General features: G+C 46.4%; 1 protein-coding gene across 1 annotated transcript in view; it reads right to left on the bottom strand.

The window, feature by feature from the left end:
• Positions 1 to 15,638, bottom strand: part of slx4ip (SLX4 interacting protein) — a 211,274-nt gene extending 195,636 nt beyond the window's left edge. Inside the window, 2 exon segments of the mRNA XM_072506403.1 lie at positions 11,268 to 11,380; positions 15,452 to 15,638. Coding sequence (XP_072362504.1) covers positions 11,268 to 11,294 — 27 coding nt within the window. The 5' untranslated portion in view covers positions 11,295 to 11,380; positions 15,452 to 15,638.
• Positions 15,639 to 17,035: the final 1,397 nt, after the last annotated feature.

The raw sequence follows: 17,035 nt of genomic DNA, 5'->3' as shown, positions 1-17,035 counted from the left end.
TTCTCCCCTTGTCTGCGTGGATTTCCTCCATGTGCCTCCGGTTTCCTCTCACAGTCCAAAGATGTGCAGGTTAGATGGATTGGTCATTCTAAATTGCCCTTACGCGAAAAGGTTAGGTCGGGTTACGGAGATAAAGGGGGCTAGGGTGGAGGCGATGGGGCAGACTCGATGGGCTGAATGGCCTCCTTCTGCACTGTAAGTTCTATGGTAATACTCCTCATTCAACTTCTCTGTTAGACTGAGGGTATTTTGTGGAGCTTGTGGCATGCACAATTCCATATGATTCTGCAAAGGATTAGAAACACTTGTTGCCAAATTGTGCTCCATTATCAGAGATAAAAATGTCTGGAATGCCATTTGCAGAGAACATTTTCTTCAAGAACTCAATAACAGCTTCAGAGGTGAGGCCATGTAAGCTATTGCACCTCTATCCAGCAGGAATAATCATCTCTAAGAAACATTTTCCCATTATAGTCAAACAACTCCATGCCAAGGTGTTCCCAAGGCCTTGATGGGAAGGTGGAGGGCAGTAGTTGCTCTTTGTGTTCCTGCTTGTGAATGGTGTAGGTGAAATTCCAAGCCACCATACTGACTGCTGTGCTGTGGCTTGACACTTGGTTAAAGCAAGGTAGATGTTGTGGAGAACTTCCTGGCAGATTATGGTACCATCTCTCTCACATCACATACCAAAAGGACATCTCTGACACTGAAGTGGTGACGCCATTTAAAATATTGCCTCAAAACTTGGAATGTACTGTGGCCATTCATCCAGGGTGTACGTACAAATCTGGATGCACTCTTTTTCTTGCCTTTCTACCTTATGAAATTCACGCACTTCTGGTTTGCTGCCGGCAAGTATTTGGTAGTCAAGGCTGTGAAGGCTTCAACTCCTGCTATGAAGGCTTTATCTTCCTGTGCTGGGTATGTGGTTGATATCCTGGACAGTGCATCAGCCATAGTCTGATATTTACCCTAAACATACTCCATAGTAGCGTTGCATTACAAGGGACCAAGTCAGTATCGCTGAATCCTGGGTGGCATCTTTCCAATTTCTTTTGTGTTCAACAAGAGTACAAATGATTTATGATTGGTCGTAATTTTAAACTTTTATTTAATTTTAATTTTGCAGACTCAGCACATAATCAGAGAACTTCTCACATGCCCTAGTGACAGTAAGGGCTTCTTTTTAAATAACAGCACAATGCTGCTCAATCTCAGTGAATGACCTGGAAGCATAGTAAACAGGAATTAGTTTGCAATCACTTTGGACCTGGAATAACACTGCTCCCAGTCCTGTTACAGATGCATCAGCAACCACAAGCATGGGAAATTCAGGGTCAGAGTGAGCTAGTAGCTCTGAGGATGTTAACATTGTTTTGATTTGTTTGAATGACTGCTACTGATGCTTAGTCCAGCACCACACCTGATCCTGTCATAAAACATGTTTGAGGGGTTCATTCATCTGGGCTAAGTGAGGCAGGAGTATTATAGAATACTTGCCTGGATGAGTGCAGCTCCAACATTACTCAAGAAAGTTCATACCATGCAATACAAAAGGAGCCCATTTGATTGGCACCCCATTCACCACCTTAAACATTCACTCTCTCCAGCACTGACACACAGCAGCAGCAATGTGTACTATCTCCAAGATGCACCGCGCAAACTGCCAGGCACTTAACTAACCAGCGTCAGACAACCAGGGTCAAAGCAAGGCTGAGAATTTTCAACAACCTTCTGTTGCTAACTTTGCCTTAGTTCAATTGCTTTGTTTTATTACCTTTGCTCGAGTCACCAGGTATCTTTATGATACCGCCACGAGGTTCAAGTCCAAGTAATGATCATTAATCCAATACACCGGTTAGTAAGATTTAAATCAAAGCACATTTATTATACACAGTAATCGCTACTCATGCACAAATTCTACATCTAAGCTACTTCTACAACTAACAGGCCTATACTTAACTTGGAACTGGCCCACCAGGTCAGGGAAACAAATGGCCTTTCGTTCGGGTTCTGAGCCTGCGGGATTCAAAGTTGGTACAGATTGGTAGCTAGGAGCACCTATCTCGTAGCGAGCGTTGAATTAAGACTTATGGGTTTGATCTTCACTGCTTCGGTCACGGTCAATGTTGGTTAATTGTTGCTGGGTGACCCGGGCAGGAAAAAGAGCTGAAGAGGAGCTGCTGAAGAGTGAAGAGAGCGATTTGAACTTGGGGCTCAATTCTTGTAGTCCCCAGGGGCTTCCCGCCTTTCGGGGCAGACCCTGTACCTGGTCCCAAGTGATTGGACTTTGTCCCAATCGCTTGGATCGATTTTCTCCAATGCTGGAGCGGTTCCCTGATCGATGGGCGGTCTTTGAGGTGCTCGTTCACCCCCCTTTGTGTAGGCTCCTGCTGGCATTGAAGAGTCTGGTTTTGCTTTGTGTGTCTAAATGTTGCTTATTGTTCCCGGGGACTACTCATTAGTATGCAGATGGCTGTTGTTTTGTTATGCTGATGGTTGCTGGTATTGATAGTGTCTGGCTTTTCCAGAGGTAAATACACAGTAAACCTGCAGCTGCTGGTTTTTTGTCTTGTTGGCTGACTTTCCCATCAGCCTTTGCCGTTCACCATTTTGAATCAGGAGTTGGCCATTTTAAGTGGCTACATACCCTCCTTGTGATCCTAACGCAAAGCGTGAAGGATCACATAACTATGTTGCTTTCCATTCCCTGGCCTGGGGGGGGGGGGGGGGGGGGGGGCACTTCCTTCATGGCCTCTGCACTGACCATAGCTATGCAAAAAAATTTTAACTGACAATTCTAAGGGCGCTATGTCAAACAGGGACATGCATAACAAAACAATAAACTGGGAACCTCTAACTGTTCTTGATACACTACACTCACTTAAACATTTCATTATCCTAACTTCCTCAACCATATAAACAAAATCATAGCAGTTTATAAACATTTTTCCTGGCTTGGCAGTCAAGCTCAGGATCGTACAATTTGCTCATGAACAGTTCTTTACATTTCTTTATTTACAATAAAACGCAAGTGAATGCTCTTTCTTATAGATCGTGGGGGTCGGGGGGTCTGGTCGTATCCGAAAATAGGGGATCTGATCCTACATACCGGGGTTCGAGCGCGGTAGGCTCTCCTTCTCCATTTTCTTAGAAGCATAGTCTGCACGATGCAGCAGAGTATCGCTAATACTAGTCAGGTTTCTATTACATATGAGAGAGAGTACCAGGTTATAAACCTGGCACACCAAGATGATGTGGTGTCGCTGGTGACTGGGCTCTGGGTACTGTGGGGAAGTGAAACATTAATGGCTGGGGGGCTTGAAGTCATGGGGTTCACGTTCACTCGCAACCAAATGTCCATTATTATGAGGATGATCCATGTGGAGGAAGTCCTCATGGCTCTTCTCTTTCCTTTTCTTCTCCGGTCCTGGAGCTTCTGGAGTTCTGTGGAAACAAGCATAGTGTCTGTAACTATCTTTGTTTAACATCTCGTACGATAGTCTGTCTGTCCTTTAGTGCCAATTACTCCCTTTATAATTGGTCACTATGTGTGACTCCCTCATTTTTTTTTTCAAAAACCGAATTTTAGGACAAGACACACTTCTAAATAATGAACCCAGTGCAAACCGTCTCGCAGACTGCGCAATTTACCACCCAAATGTTTCAGGATGTAAATAGCATGTTGTTGGCAACCTAAGGGTTAACTGAAACAAAACAAAACTTTTTGAATGAAAATTTCCAAAATGAGGTGCGTATGGGCTGCGACGGGTAAAAGTTGGATGGGGTCCCCGGGTAGGACGGCTACCAACGCCGTGTCTCCCCTACTCAAGCTTAGATGACCAGAGTGGGGGTTCCCAGGCAGGGCGGGTCCCAAGCCGTTTCTCCACTGCCTGAGCAACCGACAAGAACGGGCAAGAAATGTAGTCATCGTGGTGGGGCTGCCGTAGTGGTCCTTTCCTTCGAACCAGAAGGGCAGTTATGAACGGGCGTCTGGTACCTGAACAAGTCTCTGCAGACAAGCTAGTTCCGCTGAACTAGTGTCTGGCAATAGTGAGTTTCTGTGGGCAAGTCCTCAGAGGTTTCGGCCGATAAGGCGTGGGGCGGTGAAATTTTTTTTCCCTGTCTGACATAAAACATTTAACAAACTTACAAACAACATAAAACATGCGGCAGGTTCCATCAGAAAGGACACCACTTCTCCCAAGCAGTTCCTTTTAAAACATCATCTGGACACATCAGTTCTCGGTTGCGAACAGGGTCGCAAAGGGGTTCTCGGTTTGGGAGTCAGACCCAAGGTCGTGATCTTCTCCCGGGTGCCAAACTCTTGAGTGTATCAGGGCTGAAAGGGCTGCATGGTGTGAGGTGGGGTCGCTCTCGTCGTTGCGGACGAGTCGGAACGAGTTATTTCGGTGCCAATAGTTGGTGTCTCGTTGTGTGGGGACAGAATCGGGGTCGTCAGTGTAGTTCGGTGGTTGGTGGTGGGGTTTATTTAGGAAAGTGATCATGAAGGGATCACTTGGATCGTAGTCGGAATCGCTGGGTGTGGGTCCTGTTGCATGGGGGTAGTAGGGAGACGTGCTGTGGCTATCATCCGAGTCACAGTCGCTGTCTCTGCTGCTGCAGTCTGTGGGCGTTCCGGGGCAGAGTGTATATTTAGGGGGTGGAGTCGAGGTCGAGTCCGTTGCTGGGCTGGACGTGTTGGGGGATGGTAGGGTTACGTTGGCTGTGGGCGGGGTGTGGTGTGCTGCGTCAAGCATGACGTGGTGTGTGTGGTTCGACTGTGTCTCATATGCCTTCAGCTGGTTTATATGGAACCACGCAGTCTTACCGTTGGGGTACTTTATTTTATATACGGAAGGGCTTACTTTGTCCGCAATGGAGTACGGATCAGAGTATTTTGGTGACAGGAATGTGCTGGGATTATATACAGAGAGCATAACTTGCTGTCCTATACTGTACTCAGTCGCATGCACTGTCTTGTCGAAACAAGCCTTGCTCGGTTTCTTTCTGGTGCCCAATTTTACTGCGGCTGCTAGCTGAGCCATTTTAACATTTTCAACTAATTGCCCTACTGCTTTCTCGTGTGTGTGGGCCGTCACTTCAGGGCTGGTCAAGTCTAAACCTAACAAATATTCTGTGCCTTTCATGGGGCGTCCGGTCTTGAGTGTGTGGGGTGTAACCTGTGGAAGTAGAAATTGTATTACGCAAAAACATCAGCGCAAAAGAGAGGACTGAGTCCCAAGTGGTGTTGTTTTGCTGGACCATTTTTCTCAGGGTGGATTTTAGGGTGATGCCAAATATCGTGAGGACATTCTGCATGACACGTCCCGTAAAATGGGAACCTTGTTATGATTCAATGCTGCGGGGGAGTCCCCATCTCGTAAAGATGTGGTGGGTCAAAATCTTGGCTGTGGTTTTTGCAGTGTTTGTGCGGGCTGGGAATGCTTCCACCCATTTCGTAAATGTGTCAATTACCACAAGTACATATTTATAGCCATTCCTGCAAGGGGGTAATGGTCCTATAAAATCGATCTGGAGGTTAGTCCAGGGTCCATTAACGGGTCGGGTGTGGCTCAGTTGAGCCTTTTTGGCATATCTGTCCGGATTATTCTGGGCACAGATAAGACAATTCTCGATGTAATGGTTCACATCTTCCTTTAAATTCGGCCACCAACAAAGCTGCTTGAGATGGGCTGTAGTGGGATCGATTCCCTGATATCCATGACCGTCATGGAACAAACAAATCAATTGATTCCTGTCCTGTTCAGGAACCACATAAAGGGTGTCTTTTAACACCGCACCGTCATGTGTGGTCAGTGCATTTTTGAACTTCTCATAGGGTGCTGGATATTTTCCTTTTACAATCTCCCTGAGATTGCTGTCCTGCTTCTGGGCTCCCACTAGATCTTGATCTTTGTCTGTGAGACCTGAACTGCACTCACTGGTGCGCTTTCGGGGGGTGTCCAAAAATATCCATGCCTGGAACCTGCTTTGGCCAGTGCGTCGGCTTTCACATTTCCAGAGAGGGAAGAACGATGGTGACTACGAACCTTGATTATCCCAAAAGTCCTGTTCTGGGCTCGCTCTAAAATGTGACGGAGCAATGGGGCTGAGGGGAGGGGTTTTCCGTCTGCAGAAACAAATCCTCTTGCTTTCCACAGGGGCAGAAATTCCGTGAGGCTGTTGCAGACATAGAGGTTGTCCGAGTATATGTCTGCTGGGCTGGTGAAGGAATCTGGGTGTTCCACTATATATGCGATGGCCGCGAGATCTGCTGCCTGTGCGCCTAAGTGGCCTGGAAGTTTTAACGATATTTCCTCAAGGGCGCGTCCCTGCACGTCCTCAACATATATACCGCAACCTGTTATGCGCTTCCCATCCAAGACTGTGGAAGATCCATCCACATAGATCTTTATGGGCTAACACGTGTCTGTGTGCTGGTGGCTCTGGTTTGAACTACCTATCTTTCTGGGGGGGGGTTTAGCGATAAAGGGGCCTGTGTTGTGGTGTGGAGAGATAATTTCACATTCATGGGGGGTTCCGGGGTACTGTAAGTTGTCGGCTAAAAAGTTGTGCGTTGTTGTCCTTTTCACAGTGATGTCCCGTCCCTGCAAGAGAAGGGTCCATCTCGCTGCTCTAATCTGCCTTACTGTACCGTCCTTGAGTCGTCCGTCCAGTAAAAGTTGGGTGGGGGTGTGTTCGGTGAGAATTGTGATGGGGTTCAGTCCGGTAATATATGAAAAATACTGCACTGCCCAAAATACTGCGAGCAGTTGCCTCTCACAGGCAGAAAATCCCTGCTCCAGAGCATCTAAAATTCTGGAGGCGTAAGCTACGGGCCTTAACTGGTCGTGCCGTTCCTGGAGGAGCATGGCCGAAAGGGTGCGGTCTGTGGTCGCTACCTCTATGGCGTAAGGGAAAAGCGGGTCTGGAACTTGTAGTGCGGGGGCTGCTATGAGTGCCTGTTTTAAAGAATCCACAGCATCCGCATGCTGCGGAAGCCATTCCCAGGGGGCTCCTTTCTTTAGGAGGTCTGAGAGGGGTGCTGCCTCGCTGGCGAAACCGTCAATGTGGTTTCGGCACTAGCCAACCAGTCCTAAAAACGACCGGAGGGCTGAAACGTTCTGGGGAAGGGGCAATTTAGCAATCGAGTCAATCCTTTTATGCTCGATCTCGTGTTTACCATGCGTGATAATTGTTCCCAAATATATCACCTTTTCTTCCAAAATCTGGGTCTTTTTGGGGTTGACTTTACAACCGATTGAGTGTAAGAGTTCCAAGAGTTCAGACAGAAGCTCAATGTGCTCTTCCTTGTTGTCTGTCTGCAGTAGTAGGTCGTCTACATACTGTACCAGACATTCGGGGCGAGAGAATTTGGCTAAACCATTTGCCAGCTGTCGGTTGAAAATGGAGGGGGAGTTGTAGAAGCCTTGTGGCAGGCATGTCCACGTGTACTGCTGTGCTTTAAAGGTGAAGGCAAATTTGTACTGGCACGCCTTTGCCAATGGAATGGACCAGAATCCATTACTGACGTCCAAAACCGTAAAGAATCGGGAATTGAGTCCCTGCTTGAGCATGGTCTCAGGACTTGTTGCTACTGTGGGGGCTGCTGCGGGGGTGATTTTGTTGAGTTCCCGGTAATCAATGGTCAGTCGCCATGATCCATCGGGCTTTCTCACTGGCCAAATGGGGGCATTATAAGTGGAGGCTACTGATCTAAGTACGCCCTGCTCTAATAAGCTTTCTATTACCGTGGAGATTTCTCCCTCTGCCTCTTGGGGAAATCCATACTGTTTTTGGGGTCTAGGGTCAGGTCCTGTTATTTATACGGAGCCAGTCATCCATCCACAGTCGTGCTTGTGGGTCGCGAATGCTGCCCTGTTCTTTTGCAGAACTGCCCTAACCTGCTTGTCCGTACTAAGCGTGGTCGGGTTGAACCAAAATTCGCCTACTGCGCTAATTGTGTTCGCGTACTCTCCTATGTTGAGCGTTGCGGGGGCTCTTGCGGATTTTGCCATCTTCCAGACACACTGGTTGACTGGATCGAATGAAAGCTTATGGGAATTCATAAAATCGATTCCCAGAATGTATTCTGCTGTGTGGGGCAGGTCAGCTAAATCCACAGGGCGCTTGGTGGTGATGGTGCTGATTTGAATGAGTACAGGGGCTGTGATGTGTCCCTGCTGTGAGTGGCCTGTAAAGCCGCTGAGGGTGATGGTGGCTGTAGTGGGCCGCGTGTCTTTTTGGAACATGGTGGAGGAATTTATTGTGGTGCGGGACCCTCCTGTGTCCCAGAGAAATTCGATGGGCTGTCCCCGAATTTTCGCTGCAACTTCCGGTCGTCCGGACCTATCCCAAAGGGTGTCGCAGACCCAACTGGGGGAGCCTGTACACCGTCAGTCCGTTCCAGTCAAGTCCGTCTGATCTGAACGGGCGCTAACGCTATGAATGGGCTCTGTCTTTTTTCTTACTCAGAGTGCCCGTCTGCTGGGCTCTCTGTGGTTTTTTTAGGGGCATTGCACTCTCTTGCGAAGTGTCCCAATTGTCCGCAGTTGTAACACTCCTGTGACTTGGGTGGGGGGCTGTTCTTTCCCTCATTCATCCGAATGCTGCTCTTCAAATTTGGGACAGGGGTATTAATCCGAATGCTGCTCTTCAAATTTGGGACAGGGATATTAAGGCGGTGCTGTAAATGCGGGTGTGGCTTTCACTACATTCCGAAATACAAACTTCCGACAGTTTTGTCGCAACAAAAAATCTATCAGTTTTACCTTATCGCCCTGCCTGCATACACACACTTCCAAATTATGAGTATTGATCAGAACTGCTTGAACACTTGTGGTTTTCTGTTTCCAATTGGATCTCTAATTCAAATTCTGGGTTCTCCCGGAGTGGTTTTCCACTTCTAGATCGGGTCCCGCCAGGATGTCGCCAAATAATGTTGCTAATTTTGCCTTAGTTCAATTGCTCTGTTTTATTACCTTTGCTCTTGAGTCGCCAGGTATCTTTATGATACCGCCACGTGGTTCAAGTCCGAGTAATGATCAATAATCCAATACACCGATTGGTAAGATTTAAATCAAAGCACATTTATCATACACAGTAATCGCTACTCATGCACAAATTCTACGTCTAAGCTACTTCTACAACTATCAGGCCTATACTTAACTTGGAACTGGCCCACCAGGTCAGGGGAACAAATGGCCTTTCGTTCGGGTTCTGAGCCTGCGGGATTCGAAGTTGGTACAGATTGGTAGCTAGGAGCGCCTATCTCGTAGCGAGCGTTGAATTAAGTCTTACGGGTTCGATCTTCACTGCTCCGGTCACGGTCAATGTTGGTTCGTTGTTGCTGGGTGACCCGGGCAGGAAAAAGAGCTGAAGAGGAGCTGCCGAAGAGTGAAGAGAGCGATTTGAACTTGGGGCTCAATTCTTATAGTCCCCAGGGGCTTCCCGCCTTTCGGGGCAGACCCTGTACCTGGTCCCAAGTGATTGGACTTTGTCCCAATCGCTTGGTCCGATTTTCTCCAATGCTGAAGCGGTTCCCTGATCGATGGGCGGTCTTGAGGTGCTCGTTCACCTCCTTTTGTGTAGGCTGCTGCTGGCGCCGAAGAGTCTGGTTTTGCTTTGTGTGTCTAAATGTTGCTTATTGTTCCCGGGGACTGCTTATTAGTATGCAGACGGCTGTTGTTTTGTTATGCTGATGGTTGCTGGTGTCGATCTTGTCTGGCCTTTCCAGAGGTAAATACACAGCCAACCTGCAGCTGCTGGTTTTTGTCTTGTTGGCTGACTTTGCCATCAGCCTTTGCCGTTCGCCATTTTGAATCAGGAGTTGGCCATTTTAAGTGGCTACACTTCAGCCAGAAGTGCCGAGGGGATGATCCGTTTCGGTCTCCTCCAGAAGTCTCCAGCATCACAGGGGTTCTACGAGGCCGAGCGGGTCCAGTCGATCAGGTTCCTCCCGGCCCGTGGCCCGGACGAGGGCGGCCACATCGCACGCTTTCCGAGGCCTCCCTCGCTTGTACGCGCCAAAACAGGGGACGTCGACGCAGAGGGACGGGATGCGCAGGCGCGCTCTACGCAGGACCGCACCGCGCATGCGCGGTGGCGCAACGAACGCCATGACATCACGACGTGCGGCAACTGTGGATCCGCACACTTAAAGCGGCAATGTCCAGCCAAAACTCGACAATGCCTCCACTGTGGCAGGATGGGCCATTACGCTGCCTGCTGTCGACCAGCTCAAATTGCCAATGCTCCGCAATTCCGGCAGCCTCGCAGGGACGTGCGGGCCATTCAGCCTCCATACATCGAGTCATACCCTGACGACGTACAGACCAGTGATACCGACGACCGGGAACCCTTCCGCGTTGCGGTAATAGACAGAAATTGGATGTCCCCAAGTAGGACCCACCAGCCGATGCCAGTGCACAGCGTTAATCCGGATTCGTCGCCCACCTACTAGACTGGACTTATGAGCCTGTTTGCACATTGGACTCACTGAATTGTTGTGCAATAATGTTAACGTGTTTCTTTTTTTTTGTTGTTCCAGGAGTTCTCTTTCGATAGTTGATGATTGCACTTGTTTTGTTTGTGGTACAACCTCGTTGCTCTGTTGCACCTGACACCTTCCTCTGTATATAGTTTAGCCTCATGTACATGTTGTAAATATTGCACACACATACTCAGCCACTCAGTACACACCAATATTTATTACCATGTAGGCACATATCCTTGTGAAAAGGGGGGATGTCATGATATCCATATTAACATATCATGGTGCAATCACACACACACACTGATGGACAGGTAGACGGACCAATCAACACACACACAACATCACAGCCATTTACCAGTGAGAGCACACACACCATAAAACAGGGAACACCACAGTTCCCGCTCATTCTACCAGGGGATAGCTCAGAGCACAGAGCTCACAGCGTGCCACTCAGACATACACCATGTGCTGAGTGCCTCTCTAAGATAGTGCTAGGGCTGGGTCCACAGGTTAACTGGTGAAGTACGAACCACAGCCAGAAGTGAACAGTTGTTATTGTATAGAATAATAAAACAGAGTTGTACCATCTACAACTGTGTTGGTTCGTTTGTGTATCGGAACACCCAACACGACAGTCAACAATTCCCTCTTCCCTGCTTCTTACAAACTAAGCAGTCTCGACTCACAGCAGTGATTTTAGAGAACAGTCATTCACAATTCAAAATTATACATGAAAAATATAATTTAAGGAATATTTAATTAGCTTTACCTTAAGGACAAATTTCTTTGAGGGCATCACTGCAATAGAAATATATCTTGCTTAATCTTCAACGATAGTTAAGTAAATTACTATGATCTCATTCACGCACCAGGACAGCCAACCTAAGTGAAAATAGAAAACAGCTTGTAAAAAGAAACTGCAAACCAAATCTTAATTAAACTATATTAAACACCAAGTTCCAATTTGGCTCACTGGTAGCACTTTCATGTACGAGTCAAAGGATTTTGGGTTTCAGTCCTTCTTCACAACATCAGATCAGATTTTGGGTTGATAGTTCAGTGCCGCAGAGGGAGCACTCTGATTTTGCAGTCTTTCTGTTGAAATGTTAAACCAAGGCCACACCTTGATGGTTCATATGAACTTGAAAGATCACGTAATAATAATAATCTTTATTAGTGTCACAAGTCGGCTTACATTAATACTGAAATGAGGTTATTGTGAAAATCCCCTAGTCGCCACACTCAGACGCCTGGTAGGGTACACTGAAGAAGAGTTCAGAATATCCAATTCACCTAACAAGCAAGTCTTTCAGGACTTGTGGGAGGAAACCCACGCAGACACGGGGAGAACGTGCAGACTCCGCACACTCAGTGACCCAAGCTGGGAATCAAACCCGGGTCACTGCCGCTGTGAAGCAATTCTGCTGACCATTGTGCTACCGTGGAATTATTAAAAGAGTCGAGAGCTGTGTGTCCTGGGCCAACCTTTATCAATCACCCAACACGATCAAAGCTTTGCCTATTTTATTAATTGTGGTATTGAGCTGTTCACATAATAAATGTTAGGACCCTTCAAAACCAACTCACTTTGGATGCCCTAAAGATGTGATGGGCACTATATGAATAAGTTCTTTCCTCTTTAAAACTTTTCAGAATATGTTAATAAGAATTCAAACATTTCTGGCATTCATCACAATTTAGAATGGCTCTACTGCATCACTGGTAACAATTAGGCACTCTAAGCAGACTAATTGTTACTAATTTGTAAATAATGCCATTACCAGTACACGTCTACTTCCTTTATCAAGTTAACTTTTGTCAAGTTACTATATTTCAGACAGAGATCATACTTCTGCTGCACCACGTAGAGAACACTCTAACCAGTTTATTTTTAGGTAGGAATCACTTAGCTTGAACTCCATATTGAACTTTTACATTTGCAACCCTTGCCATGTGCATCTGGATCACGGTAGTTATTAGGTGCTCCCTGTGTGCAAAAGCTAGAGTTTAACCAGCTAAAACTGTGCTGCTCAGATTAAATAAACAGTTTAGACTACAAGATTGTTTTTTAAATAGAACACATTTGATTAATCAATGCTTTTCTTTTGCGTTGTACTGGTATGTGTGGTATGCACCAGCACAGAGCACTTGTCTAGCTAGACAAACTTACTAATTATGGCATTGGTTTACAGTCATCTAGAGCCAAATGATGAGAATCCCAGTCCTTCCTAGGTTTGCTCCTTCAAGTCTTATCAATTATCCAAGCTGGCTGGTCATTCATCAACAAATCCTTTAGTACTGAAGGCCTGATGGGCTCAGATATCAAGTTACTGAATCTGCCTCATGGATGATTGACTTTGTTCCAAACGACCATGACAAGACATGCCATTTTGGAGCCAGCTTGATCACAGACACATCCTGGTCACCTCTAAGGCTCTAAATAGGAGATTTAATTTCATCACCAGTATAAAATTAATTTAATCTTTTCCGACATCAAAAAGACTATATAAGACACGTTAAGAAATTAGGATAATGCTTCAATTTGGAAATTTTGCCACGCATTATTATAGTTACCTATTTCTTTATGCTCAGCCCCTTTCTGAAAGCATTGAATTCTAGCTGGAATATCAATTATGGTGAGTGGTCTCCCTTAACTCTTTCAGATTCCATAATGCATGAGCCTCAACAGGGAGTGTCAATGGGTTGTTCAACTTCAAGGATCATCACAACAGAATCTAAATCAACGCTCACATACATCCAATCATGCGCATTTCCAATGGAGATTACTAGATACCTTTTCCTCTCCCTCATATAAAAACAGTGAAATCAACTGTAGTATCCCTACGCCCACTTTGGTTGAGCTTAGTTCACACAGAAAAGGAGTTCAACAAATTTAAGGAATGATAATTCACTGAGATCAAGTTGCCCTGCTGAGTTCAGGAATCCCACATTTGGGAGTCAAATCCCACACCCTCCTCCCACTGGCAAAATTAGAATCTGTTGGATATGGGGGCAGGACTTCGAGATCCATCTTCCGCCCGCCATTTTTGAAAAGTTCCCAGTGTCTCCATGACTCGTGAAAATCCAGGCCTTAGAATCTTGAGAAATTCAGAACATAGAGTCATAGATGTTTACAGCATGGAAACAGGCCCTTCGGCCAAACCTGTCCATGCCGCCCAGTTTCTATCACTAAGCTAGTCCCACTTGCCCGAATTTGGCGGCCCATATCCCTCTATACCCTCCCTGCCCATGTAACTGTTTTTTAAAGAAAAAAAATTGTACCCGCCTCTAACACTGCCTCTGGCAGCTCGTTCCAGATGCTCACCATCCTATGTGTGAAACAATTCCCCCCTGGTCTCTTTTGTATCTCTCCCCTCTCACCTTAAACCTATGCCCTCTAGTTCTAGATTCCTCTACCTTGGGAAAAGATGTTGACTATCTACCTTATCTATGCTCCTCATTATTTTCTAGACCTCTAGAAGATCACCCCTAAGCCTCCTACCCTCCAGGGAAAAAAGTCCCAGCCTATCTAACCTCTCCTTATAACTCAGACCATCAAGTCCTGGTAGCATCCTTGTAAATCTCTTCTGCACTCTTCCTAGTTTAACAATATCCTTTCTATAATAGGGTGACCAGAAATTAACAAAGTATTCCATTTGTGGTCTTGCCAATATCTTGTACAACTTCAACAAGACGTCCCAATTCCTGTATTCAATATTCTGACTAATAAAAACCTAACATGCTGAATGCCTTCTTCACCACCCTGTCCACCTGCGACTCCACCTTCAAAGAGCTATGAACCTGTACCCCTAGATCTCTTTGTTCTGTAACTCTCCCCAACTCTCCACCATTAACTGAATAGGTCCTGCCCTGATTTGATCTACCAAAATGCATCACCTCACATTTATCCAAATTAAACTCCATCTGCCATTCATCGGCCCACGAGTCCAATTGGTCAAGATCCTGTTGCAATCTTACATAACCTTCTTCACAATCCACTATGCCACCAATCTTGGTGTCATCTGCAAACTTACTAACCATGCCTCCTACATTCTCATCCAAATCATTAACATATATAACAAATAACAGTGGACGCAGCACCGATCCCTGAGGCGCACCGCTGGTCACAGGCATCCAATTTAAAAACAACCCTCCACAACCTCGGTCGCCAAGCCAATTTTGTATCCAATTGGCTACCTCACCCTGGATTCCGTGAGATTTAACTTTTTGCAACAACCTACCATGCGGTACCTTGACAAAGGCCTTGCTAACGTCCATGTAGACTGCACTGCCCTCACCTATATTTTTGGTTACCCCTTCAAAAATGATTGAAATGATCAAACACTTTTCATACGTTAAACTACTGTTCATATGGTATGTCCTGGTTCAATGAACATTGCGACTTCTATTATAATGTGCCGACAAACAGGTTGATCAAGCCTCAGCTTGTTGAAAATTGCATTTTATACCCAATATCTACAACCTGTCAATTATAGAAATTGCAATTTGGACTAAAAACATACTGGAGGTGTTGTCAAAGGATTTTGATCAAACTGAATCTAAGAAAGCAGATCAAACCCGTAGTCCTTCAATTTAACCATTCCAGTTGGCAATTGCATCAAATGCTCATTTCATACATTTTTATTTTAAAACTACTCTTACATTGTTTCTGATCCTGGTATTCACTACATAAAACATTCCTTAGGATAAATTCTTCATTAAAATATAATGACCTCTCATTAAACAAAATCTAGCTTTACCCTTTGTAATCTCTCTGCACCAGTGTTTTTCAAACTTTTTTTCCCCCCAGGACCCACTTTTACCAATTGGCTAACCTTCGGGACCCAAGCTGGCCGACTTTCACGGCCAATGCCGGTTGTCCTTCGCAACCCAGGAAAGCTGCTCTTCGCGACCCACACGGGCTGATCTGCGTGGACCACCATTGTTTCTTACCTTTAATGCAACAGGTGAACCTGCTTGATCCTCACAATCGCACTTGCTTTGTCATTCAATGCTACATTTCTGCGAAGGACTTCAGCTGACAATTTAAGTTCTTGCTGCATCCTTTGAAAAAGTCAAGAGGTTTGTCCTCAAACTCGTCATGCCTTTGACATTTTGAGGGGTTTAAACTTTAATTTACCAGTACCTCCCTGCATATGACACACATGGGCTTTGCATCCTGATTATCATTGCCACAATTGGGGCAGCACGTGGGGCAGCACGGTAGCATTGTGGATAGCACAATTGCTTCACAGCTCCAGGGTCCCAGGTTCGATTCCGGCTTGGGTCACTGTCTGTGCGGAGTCTACACATCCTCCCCGTGTGTGCGTGGGTTTCCTCCGGGTGCTCCGGTTTCCTCCCACAGTCCAAAGATGTGCGGGTTAGGTGGATTGGTCATGATAAATTGCCCTTCGTGTCCAAAATTGCCCTTAGTGTTGGGTGGGGTTACTGGGTTATGGGGATAGGGTGGAGGTGCTGAACTTGGCTAGGGTGCTCTTTCCAAGAGCCGGTGCAGACTCGATGGGCCGAATGGCCTCCTTCTGCACTGTAAATTCTATGATAATCTATGAATTAAGAAAGCCACACCTCAATAAATTATTTTTTGACTACTTTGTACCCGACGTCAGTTTTTTCTTTTGTTGGGTGTTCATCCAAAGCCCTCGAGCTCTGCATAAAGCTTACACCAGCGCAGCTTTGTCCTTCCCTGGACTCTCCTGTGAACCTCTCTCCAGCAGATTCAGTTGTGAGTTTCTGGCCTGTTTGTGACTCTGGCCCTCTCTTAATTATTACATAATGACCCATCTTCAGTTCTTCACACAGTCCTGTTGTTTGCTTGCAGGCAGCTACAAATGGAGGCATCTCTCTTTCATAATATTACGGCCAAATCTCAGACGTACAGGGCACATGGCGTCAGTGTACGTGCCACGCTAGTGACTTGCTCTCTGCAATCGCTTCTGGCAAAAAGACTCCATTGTTTGTATTTAAAGGCCAGTCGCGGCCAGCATTCTTAAAAGCCCATTGTGGCCGTTGGACGCTTCTCTCGCGATCGGGAATGTCGCGACCCTCCCGACAGCCACCTGGGACCCGTGGGTGAGTCGCGGCCCCGAGTTTGAAAATCCCTGCTCTGCACCATCTGCAATCCCTCACCAAGAAAATAGGCAGGCCCAATAATCAGGTGAAAGTAGCCAAAGTGTGAGAGGGAGGAATGGACCGGGGAGGGCAGCTAAAACTAAGAGAGAAGAAAGGTGAGGAAAAGGGGGAGGCAAAGGAATCATAGCCGGAAGGAGAGCACAAGATAACAAACTTGGCAAACACAAGAACAGAGAGCAAGGGAAACACGGGACGAATGGCCAAAGCGGAGGTGAACGCGAGGCGACAACGGCAGTGAAAACCGTCCGGGAGAAGCAAATAACACCAAATCCATGCTCGTATTGCCCTCTCTGTATTGGACATAACTATTGTAATTATTTCTCCGGCACTCAAATGTATATGCACCTCCCCAGTAACCCCCCCCCCCCCGCCCCACAAACAGGTGCC

This window comes from Scyliorhinus torazame, chromosome 1, assembly GCF_047496885.1.
Source record: "Scyliorhinus torazame isolate Kashiwa2021f chromosome 1, sScyTor2.1, whole genome shotgun sequence".
Classification (NCBI taxonomy): Eukaryota; Metazoa; Chordata; class Chondrichthyes; order Carcharhiniformes; family Scyliorhinidae; genus Scyliorhinus; species Scyliorhinus torazame.
The sequence above is the reverse complement of the archived record's forward strand: the minus strand, read 5'-3'. Positions and strand labels throughout refer to the sequence as shown.